The 22,376-nt window shown below is 40.4% G+C and overlaps 1 protein-coding gene across 5 annotated transcripts in view; it reads right to left on the minus strand.

The window, feature by feature from the left end:
- SSH2 (slingshot protein phosphatase 2) overlaps positions 1 to 22,376 on the minus strand; it is a 246,584-nt gene that overhangs the window by 97,584 nt on the left and 126,624 nt on the right. The window contains exon 1 of one of the 5 annotated variants that reach the window (XM_061389504.1): positions 5,377 to 5,717. The exons of 3 other annotated variants lie outside the window; for them this stretch is intronic. In XM_061389504.1, coding sequence (XP_061245488.1) covers positions 5,377 to 5,504 — 128 coding nt within the window. In that variant the 5' untranslated portion in view covers positions 5,505 to 5,717. Of the gene's footprint in view, positions 1 to 5,376; positions 5,718 to 22,376 lie in introns of those variants that run through there. One more of the 5 variants, XM_061389503.1, reaches the window with a different exon arrangement.

Raw genomic sequence — 22,376 nt, forward strand, 5'->3', positions numbered from 1 at the left:
CATGCAAATCACAGAAGAAAAATGCACAAGACCAATAAAAATACAAAAGGATCCTAAAGTAAGGGAAATGCAAAGGAGTGTTTAAGAGCAGGGGTCCTGGGTTGAGGCTGCCTGTGTTTGCATCCTGGCTGTATTATCTCAGACAAATGACTTAACATCTCTGTGCCTCTCATCTGTAATTGAGGATAACACCTAAGTCAACGTTGTTAAGAACAGAGAATGAGATAATATGCATGGTGCTCAAAACAATGCCTGGCCCACAGTAAGAGCTCAGTAAAAAATTAACTGCTATCTAGTATCATTATTAATATTACCAGGGTTGGTGAAGACACCTATGTAAGTATATAAGCTGGTAAGAGCTAATTGGCAAAGCAAACTGCAAAGCTTGGCAGCATGTATCAAAATTTTAACACATACATATCATCAGACCCAGAAATTCCACTGCTAGAATTTTATCTAAAGAAATGTTCCCACATAGATACAAAGACATATGCATCAGGACTTCGCAGCAGTGTTAAGAGTTCTAGATGTGGAGACAGGAAATCCTGGTTCTAGTTTCAGTTCTACCAAGAACAAATCATGTAACCCCTGTGCCAATCACTTCATCATTTTGATTTTTCAGTTTATTTACTTTACAAAGTGTGAATGATGACTTACCCAATCTGCCTCACGGGAATACTTTAAGGCAGTGGTTCCCAAAGTGTGGTCCCTGGATCAGCATCACCAGCATCCTCTAGGAACTTGTTAGGAACTGAAATTTTCTAGTCTCACCCCAGACCTACAGAATCAGAAACTCTGGGAGTGTGGGCAGCAACCTGTGTTTTAATAAACCATCCAGGTGATTCTGACACAAGCTTAAGTTCAGAGAAGAGCACGTGTGAAATTACTTGCAGAACTAAAAGAGCATTAGTATTATAAACACAAAAAATAAAACTGCTTCTATCTTTCAATTTTATGAAAGGTACCTTTTAGATAATTATCTCAATATGCTCTCTGTTGCTGAGCTCAAGCTTCTGAAAGCACTCATGTGAAGCTAGGAAGTCAAACTTATATATGCAACCAAGTAAATAAATACAAATATTTTGGGTCAAGGATAAAAAGCTCAAGGTCACCTCAAGAACAAATCAAGCAATGTCTCAAACATTCAAGTTTCCAGACTTCTGATCAGTGGTTTTCATAATGGGAACTCTTTTAATGACAGCCCTTGCCAGCGTTCTATCTACTAGTTCTTGATCCTTTCCTGAACTTTTCAGGACACAAAAACAGTCACCTGTTTGTGGATAAGCTATTTGTTTGGCTTATAACAATAACACCAGAAAAACCTTGGCCCCTTGCTTAGCGAATTCACTTCTCAGAGATTGAATGTTGGCTCTCTAAAAATAACACAGGTTCCAAAAAAAAAAATAGGCTCATGTATTTTTCAGATGTTCACATTTTGTTGTATATGAAACCACGTGTAGACTCTGCAAGGGTATGGACTTGCAGGATCCTTTGAGCAGTCTGATCCCACACTCTTGAAGTTTGATCAGATGCTGCTCTGGGTTGCTCACATATATTTTTCTAGTAGGATTAACACTTACAACAGTAACTATTTTTTGTTTCTGGAGTTAATTCAATCACTCCTTAATGTTCTTCACTGAGCACATAAGAAATAACAGTATATTTGGTGAGTTTTACACGAAGGTAAGGAAAGGCCTTAATCTCATAACGATAGAATTCCCAATAAACACAGTAATACTCACACTATTCTCTAATTTCACCTATATGTATATACATACCACAATTAAAAGTCAAGAAATAAGAAAGAGCATGTGAAATCACCAAACTAGTTATCCCAAAGGCCCTCCTCTAAAGGTCATTAACTTTCTTCATAGGAAAGCCCCTTAGATCTTCTTGAGGTCTTTTTATGCTGACACAATTCTCATAGGATTTGTTACACAGTTTACCTGGTTCTAAACCCAGAGCAAATCCAATGCAGCAATGAGAAAAGGAAGAAAAGCTCTTATGAGTGGGTCGTCAGCAGAGACAAGAGAACCATTGGGCTAAGAGAACTCAGGTGTATTCCCTTCCCCAAACAGACAATTAAAATTTGGTCTTCACTTAAGGACCTTAATTAACTCTTAACCTTTTGGTTGCTCCCATTCATCACTGCTATTTACATATCTGGCACTACAGGGAAATGCTCACAGTAGCTAAGTTTTTACTAAACCAGGCCTCAGAGACCATACTTCTCTTTAGGAAGGAGATTCTTCACCTTCTATAAGATCACATCACTTTGAGAACCTGATTTTTTAAAATATATGTATCTACCCAATATTTCCATATGATCTCAAGGAGTTCATTCAACTTCTAAAGCCAGTTCATAGCTCTAGTAACCATGGACCCCAAATTTAAAACTTTTGTGTTAGGAACCAAAAATGGGCATGTTTAAGTTAACAAAATTCAGGGTTTTATTTGGAATGGTCTTTAAAGATTTTTAAATGATGATGGACTGGGCAATACCGTAAATGTAAATTAAACACGATGGCTAAGGTAATACTAATAAATACACTTTAGAAGAAGTGAACATTAACAAGACTCTCTCAAGAAAAAAAAAAGTGGCAAGAGAGAGACAAAAATGAAAGAGAAATAATCTGAGGATTCTTGAGAAGACTGCCTACCTTAGCAGCAAAACTCTAAGTGAAGCGAATGTGTTTTTCACTCCTAAGTTGAAGATGTCAGCAGTTAAAGAGAATTTCTAAGACTATAGGTCTTAAAAGTAACTTTGCAATTGCTAAGACAGAAGACCATTTCTACAGTGGTTTTGAGCACTGGCCTAGGAAACACCTGGATTCTAAGGACAGTTTTGACATTTATTAGCAAATACTTAAAGCCTCAGCTTCGTTATCTGTAAACAGAATAAATTAGTTCAGAGGGTGGGTGTGATGATTAAATGAGATAATAATACACACTAAACTCAGCACAGAGGCAAGTGGTCAATGAATGGCAGCCGTTTAGTTTTTGTTTAACTTCAATTTACCCATTTTTCTGTGCAGGAGTTTATCGTTTGTAAATTGTTACCTACCACACACATCATCTTTTATGATCCTCTGGGGTCAGAACCACAGTGTCTTCATTTTACAGTTTAAGAAAAAAGTCAAATGTACCCCCAAGACACTAATTAGTAGGAAAAGAAACGTGTACACTAGATTCCAAACTCCTAAACAAGATTCAAAACTCCTTTCCCCTGCAAAGCTCAGAAGCTCTGCCTTTTAAATTCTGTTTAATCTTTTAACTGTAGTTAAACATATATAAAATTTGCCGTTTTAACCATTTTTAAGTGTACAGTTCAGTGCCATTAAATATTCACTCTGTTGTGCAGCTCTCTACACCATCCATCCCCATAACTTTTTCTTCTTCCTCAAATGAAACTCTGTACCCATCAGACACAGACTTCTCATTCTCTTCCTCCAAACCCTGGCAACCAGACTACTTATGCTCAAGTCCTCCATGTAAGTGGAATCATAGTTCTTATATTTTGTCACTGGCCTATTTCACTCAGAATGATGTCTTCAAACTTCATCCACGTTGTAGCATGTGTCAGAATTTCCTTCCTTTTTACAGCTGAAAAATATTCAGTTGTATCCCAGACCACATTATGTTTATCCATGTATCCCTTAATGTACATGTTGGTTGCTTCCATTATCTTTTTTATTTTTAAAGTATTGTTCACACTTATTTTGCCATTGGTTACCCATTTTCAGATTATTCATTCCACCTCCCCCCCTTTTTTTTTTTTTGGTAAAAGGTAAAGTGCAGGTACTTCCCTGGTGGTCCAGTGGTTAAAACACCTGGCTTCCACTGCAGGGGAGGACCGGTTACAACCCTGGTCTGGGAACTTGATCCCATATGCTGCCCTCCTCCCTCTACAAGGTCAAAAAAAAAAAAAAAGTAAATGGTTGATTTAATTCTATAGACTCTGTAACAAAGCAGTAAAACCACTATGTTGGGGGGGTGTGTGCTTTTTTCAGTACACCACCAAGAACCAACACAAAATGGAAAAGTTAAAATGCAAATTTGATTTGGTAACAGAGGAAACTGTTAAAATAATAAATTAGATTTAAGATTATCTGACTCAGTGGTAAAGAATCTGCCCGCCAAGCAGGAGATGTGGGTTTGATCCCTGGGTCTGGAAGTTCCCCTGGAGAAGGAAATGGCAACCCACTCCAGTATTCCTGCCTGGGAAAACCCATGGACAGAGGAGCCTGGCGGGCTACAGTTCATGGAGTTGCAAAAGGTCGGAGACGACTTAGCGACTAAACCACCACCACCACCACAGAAATCACTTTACAGGTTATTCTTGGGACCTTTAATATAAGGATAATGCAAAGTTTCTACTGTTGGAGGTGAAACTAAAAAGTTCTTTAGGGTTGACCTGGGTGGGAGACAGAAATGGCTTAAGCGCCAGGAGTCTGGGAAAACCTCAGTAGGTCACTCCCCTTGAAACCACTCCGAGTGAGAGCTAACACACTACAAAGACCAAACTGCTGCCAGCTAAAAGTAACCCTGAACCTCTCAACCAGTTTAATGATGCAACTTGAATAGATGGGAGTTCCTCTATTTTGCCCTTTTTTAAATGTGAGGTGAGATTAACCACAAGCTTGAGCACACAGTTCTCAGAAAGGGCTAAACCACCAAGGAAGGGAGGAACAATTCTAGAGACTCTGAAAACTGTGATGATTTAAAGATGCAACGAGATCTTGCACTTCAGCGATTGAAGGTGTGCCTGCAGGCTTCGGTTGTAAGCGCGTACTACTACTGGCGGAGACAAAAAGAGAGTCAAACTACTACTAAAATCCAGCGTTATGAAATAATTCCAGACTACAACCAGACAGTGTGAAAAATGAACTGCCCTTCTTCGTGTGCACGGCTTGCAACAGAAACCTACCGTCACAAGCAAACTTATTTGAAGCAAGGAAACAAAACAACAAACACAGGAGCCTGAGCGCCAGCGGGACCCGCAGGGGAGTCCTAGCGTTTCCGGCCGGCGGCTGAGAGGCTACTGACCGCTTTAGCCCGTCTCCAAAATGCCAAACGGCTGTCACTCCGTCATCACAATTTCCCTGGGGCGACCTCACTTTCAGATCCTCTCAAAGTTTACCAGAAATTCTCCCAAAGGATTCTTCTGTCCGCCTTCCCACCCTCAGGACACTTTCCGCCTCCAAGAATTACTCTACATCTCTACCCTACTATGCAGCCCCTGGGGGCCCCGGGAGTTGCAAGCGAGCAGGGTGCGATTTCACCCTTGCTTGCTCCCAGTTGCTGGGAAAACCGGCTGCTGAAAAGCAAACTTTCCGAGCGACCGTTCGCAGAGGGCAGAGGGCGCGCGGCACTCACAGCTGGTTGATGGCGTTCTGCGAGATGACCGCGTTGGCGGAGAAGTAGGGGATCATGTCGGGGCCACCGAGGCTGCAGGTGCAGGCGAGGGGCGCCTTCTTCTCGCGGGCCAACGTGCTCAGGGTCATGGGGCCGGCTCAGGGCGCACGGCTCCCCATCTTGGCCCCCGCCCGGCTGGGGCACGAGGCGCTCGCGTTGGGCTCCACGGGACTGGAAGCGCAGGCAGTGCGGGCTCCCGGCGGCCGAGCTGGGCCCGCCGGGTCTCGCGGAGGCAGGCGCCGCAGCCGTGGGGCTCGGCCGCGGACTCCCAGCGGCCGGGAGCCTCCAGCAGCCCACCCCAACTCGCGTCCGGGGCGGGGCGGGGCGGGGCTGAGCGCGCCGGCGGGGCGGTCCCGAGAGCCGGAGGGTCGGGCCCGCCGGAGCCCCGCCCCGGAGCTCGTCGCACACGCCGGTTCCGCAGCCGGCGGCCGGACCTGCGGAGCAAGGGTCGGCACCAAGCTGCCTCGGCTTGAGTGGAGGAGTGAAGCGAGCCCGAGATTGAGGGTGCGGAATAGGGTGTGGGTGGCCAAGAAAGGTTCGCATTTCTTTGGAATTTTTCACCAGAAAGGTCCTGTCTTTTAATCGGCTTTATACACAAATGGCAAACAAATCCCATTTTTCAAATAACCTTAAAACTTAAAAGGCTGTACACTCGAGAATACAACACCTACGGGCTAGGAAGACGCAGAAATTAACTGAATTTTTTTTTTAAAGCAAAACAGTTGAAGTTTTGATGGGAAAAAAGTATCTACAATGTCGACTCAGTTAAGTCGCTCAGTGGTGTCCAACACTTTGTGACCCCATGAACCGCAGCATGCCAGGCCTCCCTGTCCATCACCAACTCCCGGAGTTCACCCAAACCCATGTCCATTGAGTCGGTGATGCCATCCAACCATCTCATCCTCTGTTGTCCCCTTCTCCTCCTGCCCTCAATCTTTCCCAGCGTCAGGGTCTTCTCAAATGAGTCAGCTCTCCGCATCACGTGGCCAAAGTATTGGAGTGTCAGCTTCAATATCAGTCCTACCAGTGAACACCCAGGACTGATCTCCTTTGGGATGGACTGGTGGATCTCCTTGCAGTCCAAGGGACTCTGAAGAGTCTTCTCCAACACCACAGTTCAAAAGCATCAATTCTTCGGCGCTCAGCTTTCTTCACAGTCCAACTCTCACATCCATACGTGACTACTGGAAAAAGCATAACCTTGAGTAGATGGACCTTTGTTGGCAAAGTAATGTCTTTGCTTTTCAATATGCTATCTAGGTTGGTCATAACTTTACTTCCAAGGAGTAAGCATCTTTTAATTTCATGGCTGCAATCACTATCTGCAGTGATTTTGGAGCCCCCAAAAATAAAGTCTGCCACTGTTTCCACTCTTTCCCCATCTATTTGCCATGAAGTGATGGGACCAGATGCCATGATCTTAGTTTTCTGAATGTTGAGCTTTAGGCCAACTTTTCCACTCTCCTCTTTCACTTTCATCAAGAGGCTCTTTAGTTCTTCTTCACTTTCTGACATAAGGGTGGTGTCATCTGCATATCTGAGGTTATTGATATTTCTCCCTGCAATCTTGATTCCAGCTGTGCTTCATCCAGCCCAGCGTTTCTCATGATGTACTCTGCCTTTAAGTTAAATAAGCAGGGTGACAATATACAGCCTTGACGTACTCCTTTTCCTATTTGGAACCAGTCTGTTGTTCCATGTCCAGTTCTACCTGTTGCTTCCTGACCTGCATATAGGTTTCTCAAGAGGCAGGTCAGGTGGCCTGGTAGTCCCATCTCTTTCAGAATTTCCCACAGTTTCTTGTGATCCACACAGTCAAAGGCTTTGGCATAGTCAATAAAGCAGAAATAGATGTTTTTCTGGAACTCTCTGGCTTTTTCGATGATCCAGTGGATGTTGGCAATTTGATCTCTGGTTCCTCTGCCTTTTCTAAAACCAGCTTGAACATCTGGAAGTTCATGGTTCACATATTGCTGAAGCCTGGCTTGGAGAATTTTGAGCATTACTTTACTAGCGTATGAGATGTCGATTATCATCTGCTAACGCTTGTAAATAAATGTGTAAGAGCTCTCCTAACCATCTTACAATCTAAGGATTCCCAGCCTTAATTGCATATATGAATCCACCTGTGGAGATTAAAAAAAATCCCAGTGCCTGGCTGCACCCTAGACCAATCAAATCAAAATCTCTTAAGGTTGGGATCCAGATGGGCCAATACTTTGGCCACCTGATGCGAATAACTGACTCACTGGAAAAGACCCTGATGCTGGGAAAGATTGAAGGCAGGAGGAGAAGGGGATGACAGAGGATAAGATGGTTGAATGGCATCATAGACTCAATGGACATGAGTTTGAGCAAGCTCCAGGAGTTGGTGACGGACAGAGAAGCCTGGCATGCTGCAGTCCACAGGGTCACAAACAGTCGGACACAACTGAGTGACTGAACTGAACCGAGATCCAAAAGACAGTATTTTTCAAAGCTTCCCAGGTGATTCCAGTGTGCAGCCCGGGTTGAGAACTGTTGTGTGCAATGATCTAGAGTAGAAGACAGGATAGAGATTATATCCTCACTGTAGAGATGTGGGAACATTCACAGTCTAGCCAGATCACCTGATTTGTAAGTGACATATAGGAACTTAGATATGAACTCCTGTTTCATAACTCCTGATATAAGGCTTTTCCCACTAAAACCTATTCCCTGATGCTTTAACTACTCACTGAGCAATGCCTTTCACCCAAACAGGGACCAGCTCTTTGTAAAAGGAGAATCTCTTTTCTCTGTCTCCTATACACTGTGTGTAGTGGCTGACAAAAGGGACTGGCCCCCCTGCAGGCACACAGTAAATAAAAGTTAGCTCCCTTATCTCTTGTCCTTACTGTCTGATCAGAATACGTATTTTTGGGCATTGGTATTTTTACCTTTTATGAATACCTCACTAAACTATACATCAATATAAGATGCTATAAGAATTCCAGAGACAAAAATTAACAATTTTAAAAAGCGACTTCACTATTTATAAGAATTTTTTTCATGAGAAAAAAATTATAAGAGAAACTAGAAATATAAAAGAGACTAAAATTAGGAAGAACTCACTTTACTACTGAGCATATGCTAGAATCAAGAAGAAATAAGTCTTTGTTTCATATAAAACTTCAGACCTCTTTTCCCAATGGGAAGTTTGGCCATTTTCAAAACACTAGTAATGAAATAATCTAAACTATAAATTCTGTGTCTACAATCCGAATCATTCTTCTGTAAGTTGATCCTTCCATAAAACAAAATTATTACCAAGGCACTGAGGGACTTCAAATACTGCAAACTCATGCTGGAAAAAGATACCTAAATTAGAAACTAGCTGGCAAGTGAAGAGTTAATAAAAGGTCTGGACTTTGGAGTCCAGCGCACCATGATCTTCATCCATCTCTAGGAAGGAAAAATTTTGAAAGATTTATTCAGGCTGTGTCAGCAGGCACCCAAATGGCAGTGTAAGAAAAAAAATCTGCTGATACACCCCAAAATAAATTGCTTTAAATAACTGGCAAACTTGCCAGTTTGAAACTTCTTCTAGGCTGTAATTTATTACAGCCTCCTGCAGTGATTAAAAAAAAAAGTAACAGGCTGTTTGGAACAGCACTGTTAAGGTGAGTCCAGTTCCTTTCATGACGCAGCAGAGAAGTCAACATTAAGTGATGCAGTTTAGGAAAGATGATGGCATGGTAATCATCTGTATCTGTCAGGAAAAGAAGTCAGCAGGAGATGTTTACTCAATGCAGCACTTAATATATCTGGCATTTAAAAGCGACAGAGATAAAGATTTCATAAATATGTATACTTGTCTTTTACAAATAGGTTCCTATAGTGACACCCCAGAAGTGCACAGTCCTTGTTTTCCCTCAAAAGACCTGTCAGTGCCCATTCAACAAATGAAGGAGACTGTTTTAACACCCCCATCTAGGCCTTTTCAAAGGCTTTTCAAAGTTAAACTCCCATTTTGAACTGTAATATAGAAAATTGGCAAAGTGCTAGAACAAGCCTCTTGATTTTTTTAATAAAAAAAAAAAATCATCTCTGTAGACTGGGGTACCTTTTAGGAAATAATCCTTCCTACTACTGTTTCTAAAAGTTGAACAAATTCTCTTTCTTTTCACAATCTGCAGAGTGTCAAAATGTCAATCAGTTTAGTTTCAGCTCAATTTAATCCTTTACTCTCCACTGTCAGGAAACAAGGCTCCAGGGAGAAGTGCTCTGTACCCAAGCATCTGGGAATTCAAAAATGACTCCAAATTAAATTGAGCAGCGTGAAATAAACTAAGTTAGTTTTCTACTCCACATGAAGTCAGAGGGGCTTTCTCTAAAAAAAAAAAGAAAAACATCTGCACAAAGTCCCTGAAGAAAAATCGATGTATTTCTTTACTGCTTGAGTTTAGTGGATATGAAATTAATTTGGTCATGTCATTTGCCTATCATCTCAAGGGTCAGAAATATGAATATTCTAAAATGTTAACTTGGCTCTTGATAGCATTAGCAATGATCAAATTAAAATTTTTGCAGATTCATATATTAATAGCACTTTAAAAATTTTAAAGCAATAGATGTCTCTTTTAAGACATACTCCACTACTATGTCTTCATGTGTTGTAGGGTATAAACACTGTAAAACTGTATAAAACTAGGGACTTGCATAGTGACCTAAATGTACTCCAGGGAAGACCCAAAGGTGAAATGTGAAGGATGTAAACATACTTTCATTGCTGTAACAAAATTTCAACATGGGTGGATCACTTGAATTGACAATAGCTAATGAGCTCAAAGGTGACAGTGTTAATTTATAATCTCAAGAACTGTGGGCTAGAAACCAAAGGACATAAATTTACTTCTAACACAGTCACTGAATAATCTAAGATTCTGGCCAACTCACTTAACTTCATCTGTAAAATGGGATAATAAAACCCTAAGAAAATATCCCAAGATCTGTTTTTGGGAGAGTTGGGAACCTTAGGAAAGGAATTTCATCCAATCTGGAGATCCTAAGAAATGGATTTAATCCACTTAACAAAGTCACTTAGTTCAAAGTAGTATTGTCATTCAGTTGCTCAGTTGTGTCCAACTCTGCGACCTCATGGACTGTAGCATGCCAGGCTTCCCTGTCCTTCCTTATCTCCCAGAGTTTGCTCAAATTCATGTCCATTGAGTCGATGATGCTATCCAACCATCTCATCCTCTGTCGCCCCCTTCTGCCCTCAATCTTTCCTAGCATCAGGGTCTTTTCCAATGAGTTGGCTCTTTGCATCAGGTAGCCAAAGTATTGGAGCTTCAGCTTCAGCATTAGCCCTCTCAATGAATATTCAGGGTTGATTTCCTTTAGGACTGATTGACTCGTTTGATCTCCTTGCTGTCCAACGGACTCTCAAGAGTCTTCTCCAGCACCCCAGTTTGAAACCATCAGTTCTTTGGTGCTCAGCCTTCTTTATGTTCCAACTCTTACATCTGTACAAGACTACTGGAAAAATCATAGCTTTGCCCTTTGTTGGCGAAGTGATGTCTCTGCTTTTGAATGTGCTGTCTAGGTTTGTCATATCTTTTCTTCCAAGGAGCAAGCGTCTTTTAATTTCACGGCTGCAGTCACTGTCTGCAGTGGTCTTGGAGCCCAAGAAAATAAAGTCTGTCACTGTTTCCATTGTTTTCCCATTTATTTGCCATGAAGTGATAGGACCAGATGCCATGATCTTAGGTTTTTGAATGCTGAGTTTTAAGCCAGTTTTTTCAGTCTCTGCTTTCACCCTTATCAAAAGGCTCTTTAGCTCCTTTTCACTTTCTGTCATTTGGGTGGTGTCATCTATATATCTGAGGTTACTGTTATTTCTCCCAGCAATCTTGATCCCAGATTGTGATTCATCCAGCCCAGCATTTTGCATGACATATTCTGCATATAAGTTAAATAAGCAGGGTGACAATATATAGCCTTGATGTATTCTTTTCTCAGTTTTCAACCAGTCCATTGTTCCATGTCCAGTTCTAACTGTTGCTTCTTGACCTGCATACAGGTTTCTCAGGAGGCAGGTAAGGTGGTCTGGTATTCCCATCTCTAAGAATTTTCCACAGATTGTTGTGAATACAGTCAAAGGCACAGTTGGCAATTTGATCTCTGGTTCCTCCGCCTTTTGAACATTACTTTGCTAGTATGTGAAATGAGCCCAATTATGCAGTAATTTGAACATTCTTTGGCATTCGCCTTCTTTGGGATTGAAATGAAAACTGACCTTTTCCGGTCCTGTGGCCACTGTTGAATTTTCCAAATTTGGTGGCATATTGAGTGCAACACTTAACAGCATCATCTTTCAGTATTTTAAATAGCTCAGCTGGAATTCCATCACTTCCACTAGCTTTGTTCATAGTAATTCTTCCTAAGGTCCACTTGACTTCACACTCCAGAATATCTGGCTCTAGTTGAGTGACCTTTTTTGGTACAGTTCTTCTGTGTATTCTTGCCACCTTCCCTTAATCTTTTCTGCTTCTGTTAGGTCCTTACCATTTCTGTCCATTATTGTGCCCATCTTTGCATGAAATGTTCCCTTGGTATCTCTAATTTTCTTGAAGAGATCTCTAGTCTTTCCCATTATATTGTTTTTCTCTAGTTCTTTGCATTGTTCACTTAACAAGGCTTTCTTATCTCTCATTTCTCTGGAACTCAGGATTCAATTGGTTATACCTTTCCCTTCCTCCGTTGCCTTTCACTTCTCTTCTTTTCTCAGCTATTTGTAAGGCCTCCTCAGACAACCATTTTGCCTTCTTGAATTTCTTTTTCTTGGGGATGGTTTTGGGCACCACCGCCTGTACAATGATACAAACCTCCATCCATAGTTCTTCAGGCACTTTATCAGATCTAATAGTCCCTTGATTCTATTTGTCACTTCTACTGTATAATCATAAGGGATTTAATTTAGATCATACCTGAATGCCCTAATGGTTTCCCCTACTTTCTTCAATTTAAGTCTAAATTTTGCAATAAGGAGCTCATGATCTGAGCCACAGTCAGCTCCTGGTATTGTTTTTGCTGACAGTATAGAGCTTCTCCATCTTTGGCTGCAAAGAATATAATCAGTCTGATTTCAGTATTGACCATCTGGTGATGTCCACGTGTAGAGTTTTCTCTTGTGTTGTTGGAAGAGGGTGTTTGCTATGACCAGTGCTTTCTCTTGGCAAAACTGTTAGCCTTTGGCCTGCTTCATTTGGTACTCCAAGGTCAAACTTGCCTGTTACATAGTATAGCTCAACAGTTAAAAATTCTGGCCTTAGAATTTAATAGGCTGGGCTTGAATTCTAGAACCACTATTAGCTATGAACTTTAAATTGCTACTTAATCTGTAGCTCAGTATTAGTATGTTAATTTATAAAGTTATTGTGAGGATTAATTAAGTTGAAAGATATAAAACACCGAAAAGAGTACCTGGCACAAAAATCTACTTTTTTGGCCTTAATGGCTCTGTAAGCTCAAGTGAGCTAACAGAAAGGTTGAGGAAGACTTCAGAAATAAAATCAGAGAGCTGGAGTCTTCAGTGAAGAATCTTAGATCAGAGTGTAGGACTATCATAAAGTTTTGCATTTTTATTAAAAACTTTTTTTGCTTTTCTAAATCTTCCATGTAATCTTATCTTTTGACTGTTTCTCTGAGGTAAAACCCTTAATAGGCAAAAGACCTATGTGCTTTTCTTTAGGTCATTAAGAACGCTCTGTGTGTGCATTGAAGGGAGCAAGCAGAGTTTGAAGTCAATCTGGCAACCTTAGGGTAAAGTCCACTGTGCATTTTAGTTTATTAACTGAGAAAATGAAAATGTTGAACTAGAGATAATCCCCTGTGCTCTCTTCCATCAAGCTCAGAAACAGCTAAAGTGGGCAATATTAAAATGGCAATGAATGTGACATCAGAAGTTCTAGATTCTAGCTACTTTGTCCATGGGCAACACTTACCCTGTCCCAGCCCTTGTTTCTTTAAAGTGGGATGGTAATGCTTACCTCACAGGTTTATTAAGATACACAGACACAAGTACTTTGTGAACAGGACAGGACCAGATTTTTGTTACTGTTACCATCCATAAATTGGCCAATCAGCTTCTGATAACAGAAAGTGTCGTATTTGTTTGTATTTGGGATGAGAAGTAGATGAATGAATGAAATTTAAAATACAAATATACTTCCCCTATACACCACCATTTCATTCAGGAAGTCTTTTCTATTATTGTTTTCCAGGCAGTTAATTACATATTGTCATCTTGTAGTAACATGACATCTGCAGTGCTTACTGGGATTTTGACTTTTTTAAAAAAGCTTTGAAATAATAGTATTAATGTATATAACTTTATTTTTGAAATACCTAGTCATAAGAAAGAATGACTATACCAATCAGAAGACCTATCGGTATTTTTATGTTTTCTCTAAGGGCTTCATCTAGTGAAATAAATAGTAAATTAATCTCCTGAGTGTCAAAAGAGAGAAAACCAACACTTTAAAGAGTTACAAAACAAAAAGCCTGTTACCTAGAGTAGCACAACAATCTGTCTCCTGTTAATCTGTAAAACGCTAGGCTAGAACTCTCAAGATAATACCCTTAATTTTCAAACTTGTTGCCCAGACAGTACCAAGAGGTATCTTGCTACACTTGGTCAAAGGCACTCTTCATGCAATACAATAAACCAAACTCTGTAAACAAAGGCTCTTCAAAGCAATCAAGTTTTGCAATCACTATGTGGCTAATAGTTTTATTTAAAAGAATATCTGACAATAGTTTTAAACACTGGCTGGAACAATGTCACTGAGCCCTTCCAATCCTTTCTATGGAACTTTCCACCATAAGAGCGATGGGAAATACTGAAAGGATCTGCATATCAACTCCATGAGAGGCAGATCTAAGGCATTCATCCCCCATAGGCTTAACCACCATATACTCTAGTAGGAAGAAATGCTGAAATGCTGCTTTCTTCAGGTTACAAAGGCCTCACAACTCTATTGTTTAGTAAAAATAGGAGGCGTTTATAGATCACTTTTCACATCCAACACACCTTACAAAACATTTAACCATTTAATCCTCACTGTCTTTAAACATTAAAAAAAAAAAATTTGAACACAGCCTTTCAAACACAGGCTCAAAAACATTTTTTTTTTTTTTCCAGTAGAAAGATAAAAGTCACTCTTCTCATCACCATCATCCTACTCCCAGGGATGACTGTTAATACTTCCAGAAATTTTTCCTGCATAAGCAAACATTAATATGTTATAGCTGTTCTGTAAGAAACATACATGCACACAAGCCATAATTATCTACACATATTATTACTCTTTGTGCTCCCTCCACACTTATCACTATATCTTAGATACTTTTCCATGTCTATAAAGATGTACCTCATTCTTTTAAAGGAGTGCTTCATATTTTATTTTAAAATTATATATAATTTAAATACTCCTCTACTGATGGACATTCAAATTGTTTTCAGTCTTTACTATCATAGACAGTATCACTATGAACATACTTTAACACAATCTTCGGGCTTTAAAGTGAATATATTTGTTGGGCAGATACCGAGAGATGGAATTGGCAGTTAAAATATTTTAAACATCTTAGGAATCGGCAGACATTATCAAATTGCCTTCCTAAAGGGTTTACTTTTTTATTTTCCACTGGAATCTCTGTGTCTACTCTCACTCTATGATCTAGTAAATTAACTCAGGGCCCAAGCTTCTCTTCTACACCTCTTCTACATAATACATTAAAAACTAAATCTATGTGATATATATGTACATATGTTGGCCTTCCCTGGTGGCTCAGACGGTAAAGAATTCACCTGCAATGTAGGGAGACCTGGGTTTGATCCCTGGGTTGGGAAGATCCCCTGGAGGAGGGCATGGCAACCCACTCCAGTATTCTTGCCTGGAGAATGCCCATGGACAGAGAAGCCTGGTGGGCTACTGTCCATGGGGTTGCAAAGAATCAGACAGGGCTGAGCGACTAAGCACAGTGCAGTACATATATGTGTATATGTCAGTATATATGTATGAGAAAAGTAAAATATACTTTAAAAAACTAGAGAAAAATGTTAACTTATAAAGAAAAATATTATGAAGAAATTATCATAGATAATTTAAAAGAATTAGACTGTAAGAAAATATATATAGCACTTAAATTATTTTGAAGATAATATAATTTTTAATTCAGAAGATATCTTAAGATCTTGTTTGATGCTAATGATACACAAGATATTATAGATGAACAAGCCAAATGTGGCCTAATACCATCAATGTCCTGAAATAGGGTGAGACAGAGACAGAAAAATGGGAAATAAACTGGAGTAACATAAAATGGAATCTAGAGGAGCTGAGAAAGTCTTGAAAATAAAAGCAATAAATGATATTCACTGAGCTGACATTTACCGTGTACCAGATCCTTGGTGGCTTAGATGGTAAAGAATCTGCCTGTAGTGTGGGAGACCTGGGTTCGATCCCTGGGTTGGGAAGGTCCTCTGGAGAAGGGAATGGCTATTCACTCCAGTATTCTTGCCTGGAGAATCCCATGGACAGAGGAGCCCAGGGGCTACAGTCTATGGGGTTGCAGTCAGACACGACTGAGTGACTAAGCACACAGCACAGATCCTCTATTAAGAGTTTCTATGTAGAACTTATGGTTGCCAGGGGGAAGGGATAGTTAGGGCGTTTGGGATGGACATGTACACATGCTATATTTAAAATGGATACCCAACAAGGACCTACTATACAGTACATGCAACTCTGTTCAATGTTAGGTAACAGCCTGGATGGGAGGGGAATTTGGGGGAGAAGGGATACATATATAGGTACGGCTGAGTCTCTTCACTGTTCACCTCAAACTATCACAGCGTTGTTAATCAGCTATACACCAATACAGAATAAAAAATTAAGAAAAAAAGTTTACATGAAGTATCTCAATTCTCACAAACAACCCTATGCTTCTATGATTATCTTTACGAGGCTCAGAGAGGTTAATTGATTTGTCTAAGGTAATACAGCAGTAATTTGAATTCAGCAAGTTATTCTGGCTCCAGAAAGAATCTGTTTTGTTAATCAATGTTCTACACTGTCTGCATGATTATATAGGTTCACTACAGAACAGGTTTAAGTCTGAAAAGGTCTATTGCCAACAGGAAGAACTCCTGGGGACCTTAAATACCTACCTTCCTGCACCTTGTGTTCCCTTCTCTACTTGATCCTAGCTATAGCTGGCAGGTCCTGACAATAAATGGCAACCTACTCCAGTACTCTTGCCTGGAAAGTCCCATGGATGGAGGAGCCTGGTAGGCTGCAATCCATGGGGTCTCGAAGAGTCGGACACGACTGAGCGACTTCACTTTCACTTTTCACTTTCATGCATTGGAGAAGGAAATGGCAACCTACTCCAGTGTTCTTGCCTGGAGAATCCCAGGGACGGGGGAGCCTGGTGGGCTGCCGTCTATGGGGTCACACATAGTCAGACATGACTGAAGCGACTTAACAGCAGCAGCAGCAACCCAGTACTAAATATAGCAGTAAGATGACCTTCTGGTTGTTGTACACCATTCTCTTGCTACCAGATCCTGTAGAGCTCTATATTTCAAACTAATATTCATCACAAGATATTTTTCAAAGCACTTAAACCTCTACAGTTTTTTGCTTTCCTAGTTTTTTTTTTTTTTTTTAAACACAGCATCTTACATGAAAGAGGCATTCACTGTATTTGTGGATAATGATGGCATCGTGATATCATTTAATTAAATAAACCTACTTACTAGCTGGGTAGGTATTATTGTTGCAGGAAGACGGACCCCTTCCAAGGCCCGAAACTGGGCTCTTGATGAACTGTCCAAGGAGACACATGTGCTGACAAAGCAAGAGACTTTATTGGGAACGGGCACCCGGGTGGAGAGCAGTAGGGTAAGGGAACCCAGGAGAACTGCTCTGCCGCGTGGCTCGCAGTCTCGGGTTTTATGGTGATGGGATTAGTTTCTGGGTGGTCTTTGGCCAATCATTCTAATTCAGAGTCTTTCCTCGTGGCCCACGCATCGCTCAGCCAAGATGGATGCTAGCGAGAGGGATTCTGGGAAGTGGACGGACAGGCGGTGTCTCCTTTAGACCTTTCCTGATCTCTTCCGGTTGGGGGTGGCTTATTAGTTCCCTATTCCTTATCAGGATCTCCTGTCATAAAACAACTCATGCAAATGGTTACTATGGTACCTGGCCAGGGTGGGTGGTTTCAACCAGTGTGTTTCCCCTAACATTATCACTCCTCATTATAGTTAAAGAAAAAGATGAACCAGCTAATAACATCAAGGTGATAAGAAGCCTACACATTAGGCTGCTGCTGTATGTGTGCTCAGTCACGTCCGACTCTTTGTGACCCCACAGACTGGATTTTCCAGCAAGAATACTGGAGTGGGTTGCATTTCCTCCTCCAGGGGATCTTCCCGACCCAGGGACTGAACCCTCCTGAATTTCCTGCATTGGCAGGTAGATTCTTTATCACTGTGCCACCTGGGAATCCCACTCTTTACGCTGAGATGGGTCCAATTCAATCTGTCAACATACTATTAACAGATTAACTGAATACAACTGGATTAACCCTGAATATCTATAGGCCAGGCACTTTAGATGCTGATTATCAAAATGATTAAGAGTTAAACACTTTTATAATAATTCCCTATTTAAAATCCCAAAGAGTCCTTTATTCCCCTTTAGATCACATCCAAGCTCTTCTTCTGGTCTTCAGATCCTCCATGATTTAAATCCTGCTATAATCCAGCCATTATGGCATATTACTCTCAACTCCATCCCTTCTCCAGCACAATCAGTTTAATTATTTTTTAGCCATTCTCCCAAAACAAATCCTTGCCATAATTAGGTGGTTTTTATCCTGTCTTCCTATACATGAGTCTTACTCTCCTCCCTGTTCAAATTATTCCTTTTCTAAGACCATTTTTAGACGGGAATACCAGACCACCTGACCTGCCTCTTGAGAAACCTATATGCAGGTCAGGAAGCAACAGTTAGAACTGGACATGGAACAACAGACTGGTTCCAAATAGGAAAAGGAGTACGTCAAGGCTGTATATTGTCACCCTGCTTATTTAACGTATATGCAGAGTACATCATGAGAAACACTATGCTGGAAGAAGCACAGGCTGGAATCAAGATTGCCAGGAGAATCAATAACCTCAGATATGCAGATGATACCACCCTTATGGCAGAAAGTGAAGAGGAACTCAAAAGCCTCTTGATGAACGTGAAAGAGGAAAGTGAAAAAGTTGGCTTAAAGCTCAACATTCAGAAAACTAAGATCACAGTATCTGGTCCCATCACTTCATGGGAGATAGATGGGGAAACAGTGTCAGACTTTATTTTTGGGGGCTCTAAAATCACTGCAGATGGTGACTGTAGCCATGAAATTAAAAGACGCTTATTCCTTGGAAGGAAAGTTATGACCAACTTAGATAGCATATTCAAAACCAGAGACATTACTTTGCCAACAAAGATCTGTTAGTCAAGGCTATGGTTTTTCCTGTGGTCATGTATGGATGTGAGAGTTGGACTGTGATGAAAGCTGAGCGCTGAAGAATTGATGCTTTTGAACTGTGGTGTTGGAGAAGACTCTTCAGAGTCCCTTGGACTGTAAGAAGATCCAACCAGTCCATTCTGAGGGAGATCAGTCCTGGGTGTTCTTTGGAAGGAATGATGCTAAAGCTGAAACTCCAGTACTTTGGCCAACTCATGCGAAGAGTTGACTCATTGGAAAAGACTCTGATGCTGGGAGGGATTGGGGGCAGGAGGAGAAGGGGACGACAGAGGATGAGATGGCTGGATGGCATCACTGACTCGATGGACATGAGTTTGAGTGAACTCTGGGAGTTGGTGATGGACAGGGAGGCCTGGCGTGCTGCAATTCATGGGGTTGCAAAGAGTAGGACACGACTGAGCAATTGAACTGAACTGAACTGAGACCATTTTTATCCAGGCTTTCAGGGGCTTCCCTCATAGCTCAGTTGGTAGAGAATCCGCCTGCAATGCAGGAGACCCCGGTTCGATTCCTGGATCACGAAGATCCCCTGGAGAAGGGATAGGCTACCCATTCCAGTATTCCTGGGCTTCCCTTGTGGCTCAGCTGGTAAAGAAGCCACCTGTAATGCGGGAGACCTGGGTTTGATCCCTGGGTTGGGAAGATCCCCTGGAGAAGGGAAAGGCTACCCACTCCAGTATTCTGGCCTGGAGAATTCCAGGGACTATACAGTCCATGGGGTCGCAAAGAGTCAGACATGACTGAATGACTTTCACTTCACTTCTCTGTTTTATGCCACATAATTTACCTCTCTGATGAAGCAAATCACACAGAATAATTCTCTTTCGTGGACTTCATAGAGTCTAGTACAGTGCCAGGCAAGTCCTAAGTATTAAGTATATTCTAGTTAGTTGATTTATTATCCCACACCCCACTACATTCTTCTTAGGGCTCTACATAAATATTTCCTAAAGGAATTGATATGTTAATGACAGAGTTTCTCTCCCCTTGGGAGCTGCTGATATGGGGAGAATTCCCTAGGACTCCTCTTCACTACCTCATCTTTCTGCCGCCTCTTGCTCTTTGGGTAGATGCCGTCTTCATACAGAGAATACAGTAGAGGGCCTGGAATACAATCCAGTATGTAAGGGTTTTATTTTTATTTTCAAGCCTGCCCTAGACTTTCAGGAGCCAAAAGTTCAAATCGCAGCAGGACTGATTCAGCCCTTTCACAAGCAATTTAGTACTATGCAGTTTGTTTAGACTGATCAAATTTCCAAGACCTGGCTGAGCAGCATCATTATCTCTTTAAGCTTTCATGTATCAGCTTCCCTGGCCACATTTCACTTGCCATGTCTTTCTTCTCTGAAATCAGATGAACATGCAAAATTACGCAGTTACATACAATTATGTACTTTTCAACAACCATGTCAAATATCTTTAAGGAATTTAAATATAAAACAAAGTTTGTTTTTTTTTTTTTTTCTCTCTCTGGATTAGGCAAAAATCAAGAAGGAGGCAAAAGTTACACTCCTCAATTCTCAGTAGAAAGGGAGCATTCTGTACAATTCTTCAGCTAGTACATCAACTAACAGAAGAGATATGGTATTGCCAGATTCAATTCATACCACCTCAGCTGGAAGGCCAACTGGACAATAGATCTTAAGTGAAGTGAAAAATACTTTGCTGGGGGAAAAAATACTTTGCTTGGGGAAAAGAAGACTAGCAACTATGCCTTTTAATGTTTGATTGTGAAATATTCAAACATGCAGCAAAGAACAGAGAGGATAACAAACTGCCAGAGGCTCAGTAGACTGCACAATCACATCCTAACACTTCACCTTTCAGATTCTAAAACAATTAGCTGAAGCTGCACCACCCCTTTGAATTTCTCTGAGCCTTCTGCCCTCTCTCTATGCAGGTACCTACTCTCCTCAGTTCGGTGTTCATCGGAAGTGACTTTGCATGCATGCACTGTGATATACTACTACACACTAGAACTTTGCCTACTGTTTGAGGCATTTTCATATTTGTATTTTTGCCTGACAATAAGAATACTAATTTCATTTTAATGAAGAGAAAACAGTCTCAAAGAATGAATGTATTTGTCTCAAGTCATGCAACCAATATAAACATAGGTCTCCTAACTCCAATATTAGTGCTCTTTTCATATAATTAAGAACAATGAACTAAAACTCTTTTCGTCTTAGTGGCATTCAACTATATTGTTGTAGTACATTACAAGAAATTACATTGTTTATTATTTGTTTATAAAGTACTTCACCTTAAGTGGCCTAATTTAATAGCAATTATTCCTTGGGGTTGATATTTTCATAATTTTATAGGTAAAGTAACATATTTAAAGAAAACTAAAAAAAAAAAAGATAACTAAGCTTAATGAAGTATTTTAATAACAGCATACTGCCTTTCAAAAGGAAGGTCCTTCAAGGAAAAGGACTATGTTGGGTTAAAAACAGTAATTTCATTTTGGGAAATGAGAGACATTATTGCATCAACACAATTCTTAATAAAAAATTTTAAAGAAAAACTGTACTTATTATATTTAAATTAATTAACATTTGAATTAAAATTTAAAATATGCACAAGCTGACTTTAAAAAAATGAGCAAATAAAAATATAATAAACCACAAAAATAGTCAGAGAAATTTATTACTGCAAACTTCTTATAATTATTGTCATTTTTATATCACAGAAAATGAATTTGGGACTTTGAGTGTGAGCCTGGTGACAGATTTAGTTAACACTGAATGAATTACCAGAAAGTTCTTTTTCTTCTTATATTACCAGGTGTAGTTTATTCTACTTAGAATTTGAGTTCTGTGCTGTATGATATAGGCAAGTCACTAATCTCTTTGTGTCTCAGCTTCCTTATCTATAAAATGGGCAATAATGGTAATTTCCTGCGACTGTTACAAGGACTCAATGAGATTATAAAGTATAAAGTATGAATTGGGTGCTTGCAGGCATATATAAGTTAATTTTGAGAGGATAAAAGACATGTTTTGGGAAGGGCAGATAGTTCATCAAGGCCTGAATAAAGAGTATAGGGCTTAGTGGCAAGGGTAGGGCTGGAAAGTTGGAATGAGGTCAGTTTTTAAAGTTTTTAAAATGTTATAACAAATTCTAGACCACTCTACAGGCAACAGAGAATAACAGGAGATTTTTAAGTTGCAAAGTGACATGAATAAATCTGAGTCATCTCTGAGAGTAGGTGGAGACTGTATTGGCATGAGGATCAGTTAGATGCAGAGGGATCATGTTAGGAGCCAGTAATTTAAGCAAGAAGAGAGACTAGGTTAAGGCTGAGGCAGAGGTCATGGAGAGAAAGGGAAAAGTCTGAGATAAAAACACATTTGTATATTTTATGTAACCCTTTCTGTCCATAATGATTC

Source organism: Bos javanicus, chromosome 19 (genome assembly GCF_032452875.1).
Source record: "Bos javanicus breed banteng chromosome 19, ARS-OSU_banteng_1.0, whole genome shotgun sequence".
NCBI lineage: Eukaryota > Metazoa > Chordata > Mammalia > Artiodactyla > Bovidae > Bos > Bos javanicus.